Genomic DNA, 15,791 nt, shown 5'->3' on the forward strand with positions numbered 1-15,791 from the left:
GGGGCAGTGATGAACCTGAAGGGGGCAGTGATGAACCTGAGGGGGCAGTGATGAACCTGAGGGAGGCAGTGATGAACCTGAGGGGGCAGTGATGAACCTGAGGGGGCAGTGATAAACCTGAGGGGGCAGTGATGAACCTGAGGGGGGCAGTGATGAACCTGAGGGAGGCAGTGATGACCCTGAGGGGGCAGTGATGACCCTGAAGGGGGCAGTGATGAACCTGAGGGGGGCAGTGATGAACCTGAGGGGGGCAGTGATGAACCTGAGGGGGCACTGATGAACCTGAGGGGGCAGTGATGACCCTGAAGGAGGCAGTGATGAACCTGAGGGGGGCAGTGATGACCCTGAGGGGGGCAGTGATGAACCTGAGGGGGCAGTGATGAACCTGAGGGGGGCAGTGATGACCCTGAGGGGGCAGTGATGAACCTGAGGGGGGCAGTGATGAACCTGAGGGGGCAGTGATGAACCTGAGGGGGCAGTGATGAACCTGAGGGGGGCAGTGATGAACCTGAGGGGGCAGTGATGAACCTGAGGGAGGCAGTGATGAACCTGAGGGGGGCAGTGATGAACCTGAAGGGGCAGTGATGACCCTGAGGGGGGCAGTGATGAACCTGAAGGGGGCAGTGATGAACCTGAGGGGGGCAGTGATGAACCTGAAGGGGGCAGTGATGAACCTGAAGGGGGCAGTGATGAACCTGAAGGGGGCAGTGATGAACCTGAGGGGGCCAGTGATGAACCTGAGGGGGGCAGTGATGAACCTGAAGGGGGCAGTGATGACCCTGAAGGGGGCAGTGATGAACCTGAGGGGGGCAGTGATGACCCTGAAGGGGGCAGTGATGAACGGCAGTGATGAATCTGAGGGGGCAGTGATGAACCTGAGGGGGGCAGTGATGAACCTGAGGGAGGCAGTGATGACCCTGAAGGGGGCAGTGATGAACCTGAGGGGGGCAGTGATGAACCTGAGGGGGGCAGTGATGAACCTGAGGGGGCAGTGATGAACCTGAGGGGGGCAGTGATGAACCTGAGGGAGGCAGTGATGAACCTGAAGGGGGCAGTGATGAACCTGAGGGGGGCAGTGATGAACCTGAGGGGGCAGTGATGAACCTGAAGGGGCAGTGATGACCCTGAGGGGGCAGTGATGAACCTGAGGGGGACAGTGATGAACCTGAGGGAGGCAGTGATGAACCTGAAGGGGGCAGTGATGAACCTGAGGGGGCAGTGATGAACCTGAGGGGGCAGTGATGAACCTGAAGGGGCAGTGATGAACCTGAGGGGGCAGTGATGAACCTGAGGGGGCAGTGATGAACCTGAGGGGGGCAGTGATGAACCTGAGGGGGCAGTGATGAACCTGAAGGGGGCAGTGATGAACCTGAAGGGGGCAGTGATGAACCTGAGGGGGCAGTGATGAACCTGAGGGAGGCAGTGATGAACCTGAGGGGGCAGTGATGAACCTGAAGGGGGCAGTGATGAACCTGAGGGGGCAGTGATAAACCTGAGGGGGCAGTGATGAACCTGAGGGAGGCAGTGATGACCCTGAGGGGGCAGTGATGACCCTGAAGGGGGCAGTGATGAACCTGAGGGGGGCAGTGATGAACCTGAGGGGGGCAGTGATGAACCTGAGGGGGCACTGATGAACCTGAGGGGGCAGTGATGACCCTGAAGGAGGCAGTGATGAACCTGAGGGGGGCAGTAATGACCCTGAGGGGGCAGTGATGAACCTGAGGGGGGCAGTGATGACCCTGAGGGGGGCAGTGATGAACCTGAGGGGGGCAGTGATGACCCTGAGGGGGGCAGTGATGAACCTGAGGGGGCAGTGATGAACCTGAGGGGGGCAGTGATGAACCTGAGGGGGCAGTGATGAACCTGAGGGAGGCAGTGATGAACCTGAGGGGGGCAGTGATGAACCTGAAGGGGCAGTGATGACCCTGAGGGGGCAGTGATAAACCTGAGGGGGGCAGTGATGAACCTGAAGGGGGCAGTGATGAACCTGAGGGAGGCAGTGATGACCCTGAAGGGGGCAGTGATGAACCTGAGGGGGCCAGTGATGAACCTGAGGGGGGCAGTGATGAACCTGAAGGGGGCAGTGATGACCCTGAAGGGGGCAGTGATGAACCTGAGGGGGGCAGTGATGACCCTGAAGGGGGCAGTGATGAACGGCAGTGATGAATCTGAGGGGGCAGTGATGAACCTGAGGGGGGCAGTGATGAACCTGAGGGAGGCAGTGATGACCCTGAAGGGGGCAGTGATGAACCTGAGGGGGGCAGTGATGAACCTGAGGGGGGCAGTGATGACCCTGAAGGGGGCAGTGATGAACGGCAGTGATGAACCTGAGGGGGCAGTGATGAACCTGAGGGGGCAGTGATGAACCTGAGGGGGGCAGTGATGAACCTGAAGGGGCAGTGATGACCCTGAGGGGGCAGTGATGAACCTGAGGGGGGCAGTGATGAACCTGAAGGGGCAGTGATGACCCTGAGGGGGCAGTGATGAACCTGAGGGGGGCAGTGATGAACCTGAGGGAGGCAGTGATGAACCTGAAGGGGCAGTGATGAACCTGAGGGGGCAGTGATGAACCTGAGGGGGCAGTGATGAACCTGAAGGGGGCAGTGATGAACCTGAGGGGGGCAGTGATGAACCTGAGGGGGGCAGTGATGAACCTGAGGGGGCAGTGATGAACCTGAGGGGGGCAGTGATGAACCTGAGGGGGGCAGTGATGAACCTGAGGGGGCAGTGATGACCCTGAGGGGGCAGTGATGAACCTGAGGGGGCAGTGAGAGCGTGATCAGTTCAAAATGAGCTGCAGTATGTGTGTTTACTTGTGTATCAATGACGTTCATTAACATGCACTGTCCAGACAACATAACAGTGTCTTGTATGTGTGTGGAAGTGTAATCTTGAAGAATGTGGTGCTCGAGCTGAACCTGAGCCGTCCCGTCACAGTAATGAGCATGTTAACTGTTGTGTCCCGTGCAGGTGACCGCGGCCTCAGCTTCCTGCAGCTCCTGGGTGAGGGGTCCTTGGACAGCAGCAGTCGGGGGTCCGGCCCTCAGGGAGAGTCCTCGTACGTCTTCAGCCGGGGCTCGGTGTCAGGACAGCCCGCTCTGGCTCTGCTCCCTGACCCCTTCTACAGGCACTTCTCGCTGCTTTTCCACATCAAACCCACGTCCAGCGCCGCCGCCGTGCTGCTGGCGGTCACCGATGGCCCTCAGAAGATCATGAACGTGGGGGTGAAGCTGAGCGCGGTGCGGGCTGGGAAACAGAAGGTGCAGCTCTACTACACGGAGCCCGACTCGGAGCGCTCCTACGAGGCCGCTAGCTTCGAGGTGCCCAGCATGGTGAACGTGTGGTCCCGCTTCGCCCTGGCCATGTTCGAGGAGCAGGTCACCTTCTACCATGGCTGTGACTCGGCCGCTCAGGTGGTCCGCATCGAACGCTCGCCTGACCCTATGGAGCTGGACAAGGCCTCGGGGGTGTTTGTGGGCCAGGCTGGTGGAGCTGACCCAGACAAGTTTGAGGTAAGATGACCTCAAACACACAGATCTGCTCTGCTAATGCCGCTCTGATCAGTGGAAGAAGTACACAATGTTGTTACTTAAGTAGTAAAATACTCAAGTAAAAGTATAAGTAGCACAAGCAAAAATCTACGTAAGTAAGAGTTTTTCGTGAAGATTTTGACTGTTAAATCATTAAATGCAGGAATTGTCATTAGAATTGTGCTGATCCTTGTCAACTGAAGCAATTCATTTTCTAAATGTTCTAGTAACTTTTATGTCTTATTTTTGTTTGCCCAAAGCTACATCTTGAACTCCAAACCTTAAAGTAAAAATACCTAAATCTGTACTTAAATACAGCGCTTTTACTTGTGTTCTTACTGATGCTGATGCTTCATTCACAGACAAATGAGTGAAACTTACCATCTGTTCAGGGAGAAGTTCTGGAGATGAGGCTGGTGGGGAATCCTCGAGAAGCTGAGCGCCTCTGCGACGGGGACGACGACTCGGACGCCGTGAGTGAAGTACCAGCTGTAGTACTTCAGTCCCAGCTGTAGTACTTCAGTCCCAGCTGTAGTACTGTAGTTCCAGCTGTAGTACTTCAGTCCCAGCTGTAGTACTTCAGTCCCAGCTGTAGTACTGTAGTTCCAGCTGTAGTACTTCAGTCCCAGCTGTAGTACTTCAGTCTCAGCTGTAGTACTGCAGTCCCAGCTGTAGTACTGCAGTTCCAGCTGTAGTACTTCAGTCCGGGCTGTAGTACTTCAGTCCCAGCTGTAGTACTTCAGTCTCAGCTGTAGTACTGCAGTCCCAGCTGTAGTACTGCAGTTCCAGCTGTAGTACTTCAGTCTCAGCTGTAGTACTGCAGTCCCAGCTGTAGTACTGCAGTTCCAGCTGTAGTACTTCAGTCTCAGCTGTAGTACTGCAGTCCCAGCTGTAGTACTTCGGTCCCAGCTGTAGTACTTCGGTCCCAGCTGTAGTACTTCGGTCCCAGCTGTAGTACTTCGGTCCCAGCTGTAGTACTTCGGTCCCAGTTGTAGTACTTCAGGCCCAGCTATAGTACTGCAGTCCCAGCTGTAGTACTTCATTACCAGCTGTAGTACTTCGGTCCCAGCTGTAGTACTTCGGTCCCAGTTGTAGTACTTCGGTCCCAGTTGTAGTACTTCGGTCCCAGTTGTAGTACTTCAGGCCCAGCTATAGTACTGCAGTCCCAGCTGTAGTACTTCGGTCCCAGCTGTAGTACTTCGGTCCCAGCTGTAGTACTTCGGTCCCAGTTGTAGTACTTCGGTCCCAGTTGTAGTACTTCGGTCCCAGTTGTAGTACTTCAGGCCCAGCTATAGTACTGCAGTTCCAGCTGTAGTACTGCAGTCCCAGCTGTAGTACTGCAGTTCCAGCTGTAGTACTTCAGTCTCAGCTGTAGTACTGCAGTCCCAGCTGTAGTACTGCAGTTCCAGCTGTAGTACTTCAGTCTCAGCTGTAGTACTGCAGTCCCAGCTGTAGTACTTCGGTCCCAGCTGTAGTACTTCGGTCCCAGCTGTAGTACTTCGGTCCCAGTTGTAGTACTTCGGTCCCAGTTGTAGTACTTCAGGCCCAGCTATAGTACTGCAGTCCCAGCTGTAGTACTTCATTACCAGCTGTAGTACTTCGGTCCCAGCTGTAGTACTTCGGTCCCAGCTGTAGTACTTCGGTCCCAGTTGTAGTACTTCGGTCCCAGTTGTAGTACTTTGGGGCTTGTATTGTACTAATAATAGGCCTGATAAGCGTTTGTGTTTTGCTTTCAGACGTCTGGGGACTTTGGCAGTGGAGATGGAGACCGGACACACTCTGGACACTCAGTCAAGGTCAGTCACAATCGACGGACAATAAAAGTGAACAAAACTCTGCAGTTTATCACACGTCACATAAACTGGCGAACATGTTTATTTCATTACAGTCTCAAAATACTTACGCTCACAGCTAATGAGGAACTTATACAGGCATCTTCTGGTTTGTATCTAGTGTGTACCTGACATCAAAAAGAAAAAATCAAGTTAACAGCAGTTTTTTGTCGAGTTGAAGGGCCCTTTTATGTTGTGGAGCCTTTTGAAATGAATGCTACACTGCGGAACATTCTTGATAGAAACAGAAACCAAAAAGTTACACAGGCGACATCACATCACAACGCAATCCCTACAGTGTAAAACAGACTTGAGTGTATTCAGTGTCAGAGGTCAGAGGTCAGATTTGTTGACCTGGTTTATGCTCATGTCTCATGTCGTCTCTGGCAGCACAAATAAACAAAAGTTGCATTAGTTTTTCACAACGGCCTCACAAATTTGTGTCTTTATTGAACTCCAAATGCATGTTTATTGTCAATTGAATGGATTTAAAGCCATAAGATTTATATGATGAGGAACAAATAATGACTCAAACTAAAGTGGATTTATTTTTCTTTCAAGGGCCCATATCATACAGAATCCACTTTTCAGAGCTTTAAACCTTCTTACAGTGCTATTGGTCCTCATATATGTGCCCAAAGTGTTTCTTTGATTGATTCCTGCAGTTTTTAGCTAGAGAACAGTCTCTATCCTTCCCCTCAGATGAGCAGACGAACGAGGCTACTCACCAGGATGAGTCAGCCTGGTGAGTGCTGCAACATGCTTTCAGCCTCTGTACCTGTAACACGCCTACCCACCCCAGGTCATTAACAGCTGGGTAATGCTAGTGGCTATGCTAATAAACGTTAGCCTGTGTCCACAAAAGGTTGTCTTTGAGTGTCAGCGACTCGCCTCTGTGGATAAGGATCAAAGTCCAGAACTTCTGTCTTCAACTATCGATCCTTTTTCTTGTCACTTTTCTGCTCCGTTTCTCATGACTCTAACAGCGAGAGGCGAGAGGCGTGACGTATTCAACATGTGACGTATTCAACATGTGACGTATTCAACATGTGACGTATTCAACATGTGACGTATTCAACATGTGCCGTATTCAACATGTGACGTATTCAACATGTGACGTATTCAACATGTGACGTATTCAACATGTGCCGTATTCAACATGTGACGTATTCAACATGTGACGTAATCAACATGTGACGTATTCAACATGTGACGTATTCAACATGTGACGTACTCAACATGTGACGTAATCAACATGTGACGTATTCAACATGTGACGTATTCAACATGTGACGTACTCAACATGTGACGTATTCAACATGTGACGTACTCAACATGTGACGTATTCAACATGTGACGTATTCAACATGTGACGTATTCAACATGTGACGTATTCAACATGTGCCGTATTCAACATGTGACGTATTCAACATGTGACGTAATCAACATGTGACGTATTCAACATGTGACGTATTCAACATGTGACGTATTCAACATGTGACGTACTCAACATGTGACGTATTCAACATGTGACGTACTCAACATGTGACGTATTCAACGTGTGACGTATTCAACATGTGACGTATTGCAGTGTGAAGTGACTGCAGTGAGAAGTGGCTGCAGTGTGAAGTGGCTGCAGTGTGAAGTGGCTGCAGTGATAAGTGGCTGCAGTGGGAAGTGGCTGCAGTGGGAAGTGACTTCAGTGTGAAGCGGCTGCAGTGTGAAGTGGCTGCAGTGTGAAGTGGCTGCAGTGTGAAGTGACTGCAGTGAGAAGTGGCTGCAGTGAGAAGTGGCTTCAATGAGAAGTGGCTTCTGTGAGAAGTGGCTTCTGTGTGAAGTGGCTGCAGTGTGAAGTGGCTGCAGTGTGAAGTGGCTGCAGTGTGAAGTGGCTGCAGTGTGAAGTGGCTGCAGTGAGAAGTGGCTGCAGTGTGAAGTGGCTGCAGTGTGAAGTGGCTGCAGTGTGAAGTGGCTGCAGTGTGAAGTGGCTGCAGTGAGAAGTGGCTGCAGTGTGAAGTGGCTGCAGTGGGAAGTGGCTGCAGTGTGAAGTGGCTGCAGTGTGAAGTGGCTGCAGTGAGAAGTGGCTGCAGTGTGAAGTGACTTCAGTGTGAAGTGGCTGCAGTGTGAAGTGACTTCAGTGAGAAGTGGCTGCAGTGTGAAGTGGCTGCAGTGTGAAGTGGCTGCAGTGAGAAGTGGCTTCAGTGAGAAGTGGCTTCTGTGAGAAGTGGCTTCTGTGTGAAGTGGCTGCAGTGTGAAGTGGCTGCAGTGTGAAGTGGCTGCAGTGTGAAGTGGCTGCAGTGTGAAGTGGCTGCAGTGTGAAGTGGCTGCAGTGTGAAGTGACTGCAGTGAGAAGTGGCTGTAGTGTGAAGTGCCTTCAGTGAGAAGTGGCTTCTGTGTAGTGGCTGCAGTGTGAAGTGGCTGCAGTGTGAAGTGGCTGCAGTGTGAAGTGGCTGCAGTGAGAAGTGGCTGCAGTGTGAAGTGGCTGCAGTGTGAAGTGGCTGCAGTGTGAAGTGGCTGCAGTGTGAAGTGGCTGCAGTGAGAAGTGGCTGCAGTGTGAAGTGGCTGCAGTGGGAAGTGGCTGCAGTGGGAAGTGGCTGCAGTGAGAAGTGGCTGCAGTGAGAAGTGGCTTCAGTGAGAAGTGGCTGCAGTGAGAAGTGGCTGCAGTGTGAAGTGGCTGCAGTGAGAAGTGGCTGCAGTGAGAAGTGGCTGCAGTGTGAAGTGGCTGCAGTGAGAAGTGACTTCAGTGAGAAGTGGCTGCAGTATGAAGTGGCTGCAGTGTGAAGTGGCTGCAGTGGGAAGTGACTTCAGTGTGGAGTGTCTTCAGTGAGAAGTGGCTGCAGTGTGAAGTGGCTGCAGTGTGAAGTGGCTGCAGTGAGAAGTGGCTTCAATGAGAAGTGGCTTCTGTGAGAAGTGGCTTCTGTGTGAAGTGGCTGCAGTGTGAAGTGGCTGCAGTGTGAAGTGGCTGCAGTGTGAAGTGGCTGCAGTGTGAAGTGACTGCAGTGAGAAGTGGCTGCAGTGTGAAGTGACTTCAGTGAGAAGTGGCTTCTGTGTGAAGTGGCTGCAGTGTGAAGTGGCTGCAGTGTGAAGTGGCTGCAGTGTGAAGTGGCTGCAGTGTGAAGTGGCTGCAGTGTGAAGTGGCTGCAGTGTGAAGTGGCTGCAGTGTGAAGTGCCTTCAGTGAGAAGTGGCTTCTGTGTAGTGGCTGCAGTGTGTAGTGGCTGCAGTGTGAAGTGGCTGCAGTGTGAAGTGGCTGCAGTGTGAAGTGGCTGCAGTGAGAAGTGACTTCAGTGAGAAGTGGCTGCAGTATGAAGTGGCTGCAGTGTGAAGTGGCTGCAGTGGGAAGTGACTTCAGTGTGGAGTGACTTCAGTGAGAAGTGGCTGCAGTGTGAAGTGGCTGCAGTGTGAAGTGGCTGCAGTGAGAAGTGGCTGCAGTGAGAAGTGGCTTCAGTGAGAAGTGGCTTCTGTGAGAAGTGGCTTCTGTGTGAAGTGGCTGCAGTGTGAAGTGGCTGCAGTGTGAAGTGGCTGCAGTGTGAAGTGGCTGCAGTGTGAAGTGACTGCAGTGAGAAGTGGCTGCAGTGTGAAGTGACTTCAGTGAGAAGTGGCTTCTGTGTGAAGTGGCTGCAGTGTGAAGTGGCTGCAGTGTGAAGTGGCTGCAGTGTGAAGTGGCTGCAGTGTGAAGTGGCTGCAGTGTGAAGTGGCTGCAGTGAGAAGTGGCTTCTGTGTAGTGGCTGCAGTGTGAAGTGGCTGCAGTGTGAAGTGGCTGCAGTGTGAAGTGGCTGCAGTGAGAAGTGGCTGCAGTGTGAAGTGGCTGCAGTGTGAAGTGGCTGCAGTGTGAAGTGGCTGCAGTGTGAAGTGGCTGCAGTGGGAAGTGGCTGCAGTGGGAAGTGGCTGCAGTGGGAAGTGGCTGCAGTGGGAAGTGGCTGCAGTGGGAAGTGGCTGCAGTGTGAAGCTCAACAGTGATAAAGTCTGAAAGGTGTGTGGTGATGTGTCCTCTCAGCCCCTCCCCGTCCACACACTGTTGACCTATGGGTGTGTTGTGTTGCAGACCACGCCCCCCTCGCTGCGCCCCGCCCCGGAGCCCCCCATCGTGGCGTCCAAAGGTGGAAGGATGACAGGTAAAATCCCTCTTTGTGTGGAGCTCTGCCACGGCCTGTCTGGGCCTGGGGCGGATTCCTGAGCAAAGACCTTTTCAAGCAACACCAGGCTCCAGTAGCACTCAGTTCATGTAGGCTGAAGTACAGCAGGCTGAAGTACATGAGGGCAGAAGTACATGTAGGCTGAAGTACATGAGGGCTGAAGTACAGCAGGCTGAAGTACATGAGGGCAGAAGTACATGTAGGCTGAAGTACATGAGGGCTGAAGTACATGTAGGCTGAAGTACAGCAGGCTGAAGTACATGTAGGCTGAAGTACATGTAGGCTGAAGTACATGAGGGCAGAAGTACATGAGGGCAGAAGTACATGTAGGCTGAAGTACATGTAGGCTGAAGTACAGCAGGCTGAAGTACATGTAGGCTGAAGTACATGTAGGCTGAAGTACATGAGGGCAGAAGTACATGAGGGCAGAAGTACATGTAGGCTGAAGTACATGAGGGCTGAAGTACATGCAGGCTGAAGTACATGAGGGCAGAAGTACATGAGGGCAGAAGTACATGTAGGCTGAATTACATGAGGGCTGAAGTACATGTAGGCTGAAGTACATGTAGGCTGAAGTACAGCAGGCTGAAGTACATGTAGGCTGAAGTACATGTAGGCTGAAGTACATGAGGGCAGAAGTACATGAGGGCAGAAGTACATGCAGGCTGAAGTACATGCAGGCTGAAGTACATGAGGGCAGAAGTACATGTAGGCTGAAGTACATGAGGGCTGAAGTACATGTAGGCTGAAGTACATGTAGGCTGAAGTACAGCAGGCTGAAGTACATGTAGGCTGAAGTACATGTAGGCAGAAGTACATGAGGGCAGAAGTACATGTAGGCTGAAGTACATGAGGGCTGAAGTACATGCAGGCTGAAGTACATGCGGGCAGAAGTACATGTAGGCTGAAGTACATGAGGGCTGAAGTACATGTAGGCTGAAGTACATGTAGGCTGAAGTACAGCAGGCTGAAGTACATGTAGGCTGAAGTACATGTAGGCTGAAGTACATGAGGGCAGAAGTACATGAGGGCAGAAGTACATGAGGGCAGAAGTACATGTAGGCTGAAGTACATGAGGGCTGAAGTACATGCAGGCTGAAGTACATGAGGGCAGAAGTACATGTAGGCTGAAGTACATGAGGGCTGAAGTACATGTAGGCTGAAGTACATGTAGGCTGAAGTACATGTAGGCTGAAGTACATGAGGGCAGAAGTACTTGTAGGCTGAAGTACATGAGGGCTGAAGTACATGTAGGCTGAAGTACATGAGTGCAGAAGTACAGGTAGGCTGAAGTACATGTAGGCAGAAGTACATGTAGGCTGAAGTACAGTAGGCAGGCGTGCAGTAGGCAGGCGTGCAGTAGGCAGGCGTGCAGTAGGCAGGCGTGCAGTAGGCTGAAGTGCAGTGGGCAGAAGTGCAGTAGGCAGAAGTACAGGTAGGCAGAAGTACATGTAGGCAGGCGTGCAGTAGGCAGAAGTACAGTAGGCAGAAGTACAGTAGGCTTAAGTGCAGTAGGCTTAAGTACAGTAGGCTGAAGTGCAGTAGGCTTAAGTACAGTAGGCAGGTGTGCAGTAGGTAGAAGTGCAGTAGGCTTAAGTACAGTAGGCTGAAGTGCAGTAGGCTGAAGTACAGTAGGCAGGCGTGCAGTAGGCTGGGTCGTATTGCCTGCTGTTGTCATAGATACATATGGACTGGTGGTTCGACGGATGAAGTGATCTAAACAAACTGGATTGGAATAAAAATAACTTCCGAATATGTACAATCGCATAGTAAAAGTTTCACATTTAAAACCTTCTGGATCATGATAAACGTTGCTAAATCCCTAATTATAATGTTGTATTCTGAGTTTGGGTTGATTTGTGCTCCTTTCAAAACCTCCAAAATTAGATAAAGTATAAATACAGTTCAGACACGATTCAACCTCAAGACATAAAGTCTGAGGCTCGTCTTACATCAGAGGTGTCCAGACTCTTTCCCTGAGGGCCACATACTGGACCCGTGGATGACCTGTGGATAACCCGTGGGTGACCCGTGGATGACCTGTGGATGACCCGTGGATAACCTGTGGACTACCTGTGGATAACCCGTGGGTGACCCGTGGATGACCTGTGGATGACCCGTGGATAACCTGTGGACTACCCGTGGATGACCCGTGGGTGACCCGTGGATGACCTGTGGATGACCCGTGGATGACCTGTGGATGACCTGTGGATGACCCGTGGATGACCTGTGGATGACCCGTGGATGACCCGTGGATGACCCGTGGATAACCTGTGGATGACCCGTGGATGACCCGTGGATGACCTGTGGATGACCCGTGGATGACCTGTGGATGACCTGTGGATGACCTGTGGATGACCCGTGGATGACCTGTGGATGACCCGTGGATGACCCGTGGATGACCTGTGGATGACCTGTGGATGACCTGTGGATGACCCGTGGATGACCCGTGGCTCATGTGGCTTTGTCTGAGCGTAGTCACAGGTACTGAAAGTATCTGTGTGACTGTGTACTTTTGTGTGACTGTGTACTTTTGTGTGACTGTGTACTTCTGTGTGACCGTGTACTTCTGTGTGACTGTGTACTTTTGTGTGACTGTGTACTTCTGTGTGACCGTGTACTTCTGTGTGACCGTGTACTTCTGTGTGACTGTGTACTTCAGTGTGACTGTGTACTGTGTACTTCTGTGTGACTGTGTACTTCTGTGTGACAGTAGACATCACATTTAAAGAGTGTGGTTAGGGGCTCCTGTGGTTAGGGGCTCCTGTGGTTAGGGGCTCCTGTGGTTAGGGGCCGTGCGGTTCATAAAGAGGAGAACAGTGGCGCGCTGCCCTCTGCTGGAGACAGACCTGTATTACAGCACGTGTGGGATGAAAACTCCATCATTGACATATAAGTTACTGTTTTATAGAGTGTAATAGCTACAGGCTGCAGTAGGCCTACAACATTTCATGTACATGTAATACACAGAGGTGGCAAGTAATGATGTATTTGTACCAAGTTACTGTACTTTAAAAGATGTTTCAGGTATCTGTACTTTTCTGACGAGTTTTTACTTCTACTTCTTACTTTTGAACCCATGTATCTGTACTTTCCACACCGAACATGAGGCTGAGCACAAGAAGGTCTGTTTGCCGTAACCCGACCGACCCGGTATAAAACTAGCCGACTGAAAAAAATATCAGCATTTCATCAAAATGACACCAAATTCTTGTATTTTTCTAATATTTCGCCGACTCACCGACCGCTCTTTTCAGAAGCGCAGTGCAGAATCATTTTATAGCGCTGGTCCACTTATCTTTCATCCCAAGGGACAGAAAAGGCATTGCATGACGCATAGACGTCCTCCACATGCTTCTGTATTAACCAGACCATCTAAGAGTTTCCCTATATTTACTTTATGATTGTAGATTAGCCTCTCTCTGTCCACTGCTGTTACCACCGCTCATGTCGTTCTGCCTCATGGTGTCGCTTCATATTAAATTTGACCTGCGCTTTGCATTCTGGGACAGAGACACACCTTTATCTCTAACATATACTTTTATCTCTGACTATCTATACATTTGTCTCTAACATACATATACATTTTTACCGCTTGATTAAAGTCTGATTGATTTAAAACTCATCGTTGAATTGATTACATCTTTAACACTTCCATCAACAGTATTTTTATGATGGTTTACTTTGGTACTTTTACTCAAGTAAAGCAGGTTCAGTTGTACTTTTACTTTTGCCACCTCTGGTAATACAGTATTGGTATTTGCTTATTATTGATCTGATCAGTGCTGATCAGCTGCACTAGGTGTATCTCCATGGAGACAAGCAGGTGACCCCACCTGGCCAGGTCAGATCTGTGGAGACTTCATCATTACTCACTGTAAAGATGAAAAGTGTCTTTTAATGCCACACTGCAGAACATTCCAGTTCCATAGACACACATACATTCAAGTTTATTCAAGTCATCATTTTGGACTGTACACCTCGTTGTATGAATGTGTTTGTGTGTGCTGCTGGGGACATGTGTCATGTGACCCTCAGGTCCGGGCGGGGCCAGAGGAGAGAAGGGCGACAGAGGAGATAAAGGTGCCAAAGGGGACCGGGGCATCGCGGGACCCAAAGGTGAGCCTGGAACCACGTCCACGGCAGGCTCCTCCACGGCAGGAACTGGGGTAGGACAGAAGGTAGGGCGTGTGGACGGGGGCGGGGCATGTGCTCTGCCATGGTCATGTGACTCACTCTGGTCTCTTCTCATTTTCAGGGAGAAAAAGGGGCAAAGGTAAGTGACCTCTGTTGTTCCCTCCAACCGAGTCCTAGTTTAGTCCTGTTTCAGTCCTGGGTTAATCCTGGGTCAAAGGTCATTTAGACCTGGGCTTAAGCTATATTAAGTTCTTGTTCACACCAGGTTTAGTTCTGGTTGAGTCTTAGTTGATTACTTTTAAATTCTTCTGTTAAAACTAGTTTTATAGCTGAAGGAAAAGTGCAGATTGGTGATGTGGGTCAGAAAGGTCATAGGGTGATGTGGGTCAGAGGGTGATGTGGGTCAGAGGGGTCATAGGGTGATGTGGGTCATAGGGTGATGTAGGTCAGAGGGGTCATAGGGTGATGTGGGTCAGAGGGGTCATAGGGTGATGTGGGTCAGAGGGTGATGTGGGTCAGAGGGGTCATAGGGTGATGTGGGTCATAGGGTGATGTAGGTCAGAGGGGTCATAGGGTGATGTGGGTCAGAGGGGTCATAGGGTGATGTGGGTCAGAGGGGTCATAGGGTGATGTGGGTCATAGGGTGATGTAGGTCATAGGGTGATGTAGGTCAGAGGGGTCATAGGGTGATGTGGGTCATAGGGTGATGTAGGTCAGAGGGGTCATGGGTGATGTGGGTCAGAGGGGTCATAGGGTGATGTGGGTCAGAGGGGTCATAGGGTGATGTGGGTCATAGGGTGATGTAGGTCAGAGGGGTCATGGGTGATGTGGGTCAGAGGGGTCATAGGGTGATGTGGGTCAGAGGGGTCATAGGGTGATGTGGGTCATAGGGTGATGTAGGTCAGAGGGGTCATAGGGTGATGTGGGTCATAGGGTGATGTAGGTCATAGGGTGATGTGGGTCAGAGGGGTCATAGGGTGATGTGGGTCAGAGGGGTCATAGGGTGATGTGGGTCATAGGGTGATGTAGGTCAGAGGGGTCATAGGGTGATGTGGGTCATAGGGTGATGTAGGTCAGAGGGGTCATAGGGTGATGTGGGTCAAGAGGGGTCATAGGGTGATGTGGGTCATAGGGTGATGTAGGTCAGAGGGGTCATAGGGTGATGTGGGTCAAGAGGGGTCATAGGGTGATGTGGGTCATAGGGTGATGTAGGTCAGAGGGGTCATAGGGTGATGTAGGTCAGAGGGGTCATAGGGTGATGTGGGTCAGAGAGGTCATAGGGTAATGTGGGTCATAGGGTGATGTAGGTCAGAGGGGTCATAGGGTGATGTGGGTCATAGGGTGATGTAGGTCAGAGGGGTCATAGGGTGATGTGGGTCAGAGGGGTCATGGGTGATGTGGGTCAGAGGGGTCATAGGGTGATGTGGGTCAGAGGGGTCATAGGGTGATGTGGGTCATAGGGTGATGTAGGTCAGAGGGGTCATAGGGTGATGTGGGTCAGAGGGGTCATGGGTGATGTGGGTCAGAGGGGTCATAGGGCGATGTGGGTCAGAGGGGTCATAGGGCAATGTGGGTCAGTGGGGTCATAGGGTGATGTGGGTCAGATGGGTCATAGGGTGATGTGGGTCAGAGGGGTCATAGGGTGATGTGGGTCAGATCACAGGTCTTACTTTCACTTTTAAAGGGACTTAACACACTCAGTTTTTCACTCCCCAAATAAAAATAACATAAAATAAAATTAAATCATCGCTGCCCGGGACACATGACCCCTCAGTACCCTGCCCGGGACACATGACCCCTCAGTGCCCTGCCCGGGACACATGACCCCTCAGTGCCCTGCCCGGGACACATGACCCCTCAGTGCACTGCCCGGGACACATGACCCCTCAGTGCCCTGCCCGGGACACATGACCCCTCAGTGCCCTGCCCGGGACACATGACCCCTCAGTGCCCTGCCCGGGACACATGACCCCTCAGTGCACTGCCCGGGACACATGACCCCTCAGTTCTCGTGTCAATTTTTATCTCGATTTTGTTCCATTTCATAGTTCAAATGTTTTAGAACAAAAAACAGGAAAAGAGACAATGTGCAAATCTGCAACAACAACAACAACAACAACAACAACAACAACAACAACAACAGCAAAGTGACAATCAACCC

General features: G+C 51.3%; 1 protein-coding gene across 1 annotated transcript in view; it reads left to right on the forward strand.

Moving 5' to 3' along the window:
• The window catches only part of LOC140362409 (uncharacterized), a 67,170-nt gene that overhangs the window by 11,853 nt on the left and 39,526 nt on the right, over window positions 1–15,791 (forward strand). The window contains exons 2-7 of the mRNA XM_072448517.1: window positions 2,971–3,512; window positions 3,923–4,003; window positions 5,267–5,326; window positions 9,403–9,472; window positions 13,532–13,674; window positions 13,752–13,769. Coding sequence (XP_072304618.1) covers window positions 2,971–3,512; window positions 3,923–4,003; window positions 5,267–5,326; window positions 9,403–9,472; window positions 13,532–13,674; window positions 13,752–13,769 — 914 coding nt within the window. The remainder of the gene's footprint in view (window positions 1–2,970; window positions 3,513–3,922; window positions 4,004–5,266; window positions 5,327–9,402; window positions 9,473–13,531; window positions 13,675–13,751; window positions 13,770–15,791) is intronic.

The sequence above is a fragment of the Eucyclogobius newberryi genome, unplaced genomic scaffold (genome assembly GCF_026437365.1).
Source record: "Eucyclogobius newberryi isolate DKJ021-1_F unplaced genomic scaffold, fEucNew1.0.hap1 SCAF_1, whole genome shotgun sequence".
In the NCBI taxonomy this organism is placed as follows: domain Eukaryota; kingdom Metazoa; phylum Chordata; class Actinopteri; order Gobiiformes; family Gobiidae; genus Eucyclogobius; species Eucyclogobius newberryi.